This window comes from Triplophysa rosa, linkage group LG8 (assembly GCF_024868665.1).
Source record: "Triplophysa rosa linkage group LG8, Trosa_1v2, whole genome shotgun sequence".
NCBI classification, from domain to species: domain Eukaryota; kingdom Metazoa; phylum Chordata; class Actinopteri; order Cypriniformes; family Nemacheilidae; genus Triplophysa; species Triplophysa rosa.
In genome coordinates this window covers 8,273,159-8,275,234 of record NC_079897.1, presented here as the reverse complement: position 1 = coordinate 8,275,234, position 2,076 = coordinate 8,273,159, and the positions used below count along the sequence as shown (strand labels likewise).

General features: G+C 41.3%; 1 protein-coding gene across 1 annotated transcript; it reads left to right on the top strand.

Moving 5' to 3' along the window:
- The first annotated feature begins 376 nt into the window (after window positions 1-376).
- LOC130558665 (uncharacterized) lies at window positions 377-1,302 on the top strand. The gene has a single exon (XM_057341233.1). It carries the CDS (start codon window positions 418-420, stop codon window positions 1,285-1,287), a length of 870 nt encoding a protein of 289 aa, XP_057197216.1. The 5' UTR covers window positions 377-417; the 3' UTR covers window positions 1,288-1,302.
- The last annotated feature ends 774 nt before the right edge of the window (window positions 1,303-2,076 follow it).

The following is a 2,076-nucleotide window of genomic DNA, read 5'->3' as shown; positions in this document are numbered from 1 at the left end:
TTTCATTTTTCAAAGTTTTCAACAGCAAAACAAACAAAAGTTAAGTAGTTTGCATCCCTGAATCCTTGTTAGGCTTAGGCTTCCTGTTTCCTGCATCGCTGCCAGCGGCTCGTTTGTATCGGTGCTCTTACCACTTCGCTCTAATATTAGTGTATTTTATTGTCGTTGCTAACTTATCCTGATATCTCAATAACCCTGTTCTTGTTATCTACTTGAAGATTCTAAACCAAAAGTGATAGTTAACTTAACGCCGTTAGCATAGCAATAGCGTGTTAGCTTGCTTTCTGTTTACACTGTGGAATATCATCTTGCCTCTGGTTTGTCTTGTGTGCTAACTGTTTCTCTTTTTAAGCGATTATACTACGATCCATCGAGCAACCTTGGTAAGTTGGAATTGCACTTCAAATCCGGTGAGTTATGGCTTCTATTCCTATTATTGTTACTTGCACCTCATGTCATATGTTTAGCTTAGCCTTCTCTGTCAGCTGCGAGGGCTTTATATGCGATAAATGCAGGGAAATAGTTAGGCTGACAGAGAAGATCTTAGAATTAGAGTCTCGCATCCAATCCTTATCTGAGGATAGTAAGAGTTTAACGACGATAGAAAACACTTTGGATGCGAGCAACATTAGCGCACACAGCTCGGTTCCGGTTGAAAATCCTCCGCAGCTGGGAAACTTCGTGACTGTGAGACGGCGTAGTCGCAGGACAAAACATCACTCGACCGTTCCGATTACAGTCTCGAACAGGTTTGCCCCGCTCAGTGACGCACCGGCTGAGAAACCTGCTGAAAGTGCCCTAGTTATCGGTGATTCTATTGTTCGGAACGTTAACATAGAGGCACCAGCCACCATAGTCCAATGTTTACCGGGAGCCAGAGCGCCTGACATCAAGTCAAATTTAAATGTGCTGGCTAAGGCTAATCGTAAATTCAGTAAGATTGTCATTCACGTCGGCACAAATGATGTTCGACTCCGTCAATCGGAGATCACAAAAGATAACATTAAAGAGGTGTGTGAGCTCGCAAGCATGATGTCAGACACTGTAATATTCTCTGGCCCCCTCAATGCTTATCGTGGTGATGAGATTTATAGCAGATTATCATCACTAAATGGCTGGTTGTCTGAGTGGTGCCTGCAGAATGATATAGTTTTTATAAATAACTGGAAGAGTTTTGAGGGCAGACCTGACCTGTTGAAACGAGATGGTCTCCATCCCTCCTGGGCTGGGACTTCCATCCTGTCTAGAAATATGGCAAAAAGTCTTAATGCTAATGCTAAAACTTGACTCGCTGGGGCCCAGGTCAGGGAGCAGACAGTATGGCTTAACCAACTGTCTGCTTGCCGTCTCACGTCGCAGAATACACAAAATGTACAACATGTAGTAATCCGTTCTCCCAAACATCACAAAATAGAGACTGTGTCTGTCCCCCGGATTAGCAAACATAAAATAATGCGTAAACCTCTTGAAAGTAATTTAATAAACGTTAAACAAACTAAACATGAACAAAATACAGATAATCAACTGTTACGACTCGGATTGCTAAATATTAGATCTCTCTCTAATAAAGCACTTTTTGTTAACGATATGATAACAGATCATAAAATAGACATGCTCTGTTTGACAGAAACATGGCTAAAACCAGATGATTATATTGCTTTAAATGAATCTGTCCCCCAAGATTATTATTATAAACACGAGCCTCGTCTAAAAGGCAGAGGGGGAGGTGTCGCAGCACTTTACAATAACTCTCTTAGCATTTCCCAGAAGTCGAACTCTAAATATAATTCTTTTGAAGTCATGGTTCTTCATGTTTCAACACCTAATACTAAAGATAAAACACTTTTTAAATTGATTCTAGCTATTGTATATAGGCCTCCAGGGCACCACACAGATTTTATTAAAGAATTTGGTGGGTTCTTATCAGAACTAGTACTGGCCGCAGATAGACTCCTTGTCGTTGGTGACTTTAACATCCACGTAGATAACGTTACAGATGCCTTAGGAATGGCTTTCAAAGACACTCTTAACTCCATGGGCATTAGTCAACATGTGTCAGGACCCACTCACCTTCGT

Excerpts from the sequence above, each read along its gene's own strand:
- LOC130558665 (XM_057341233.1), top strand. The coding sequence starts at position 418 with ATGGCTTCTATTCCTATTATTGTTACTTGCACCTCATGTCATATGTTT.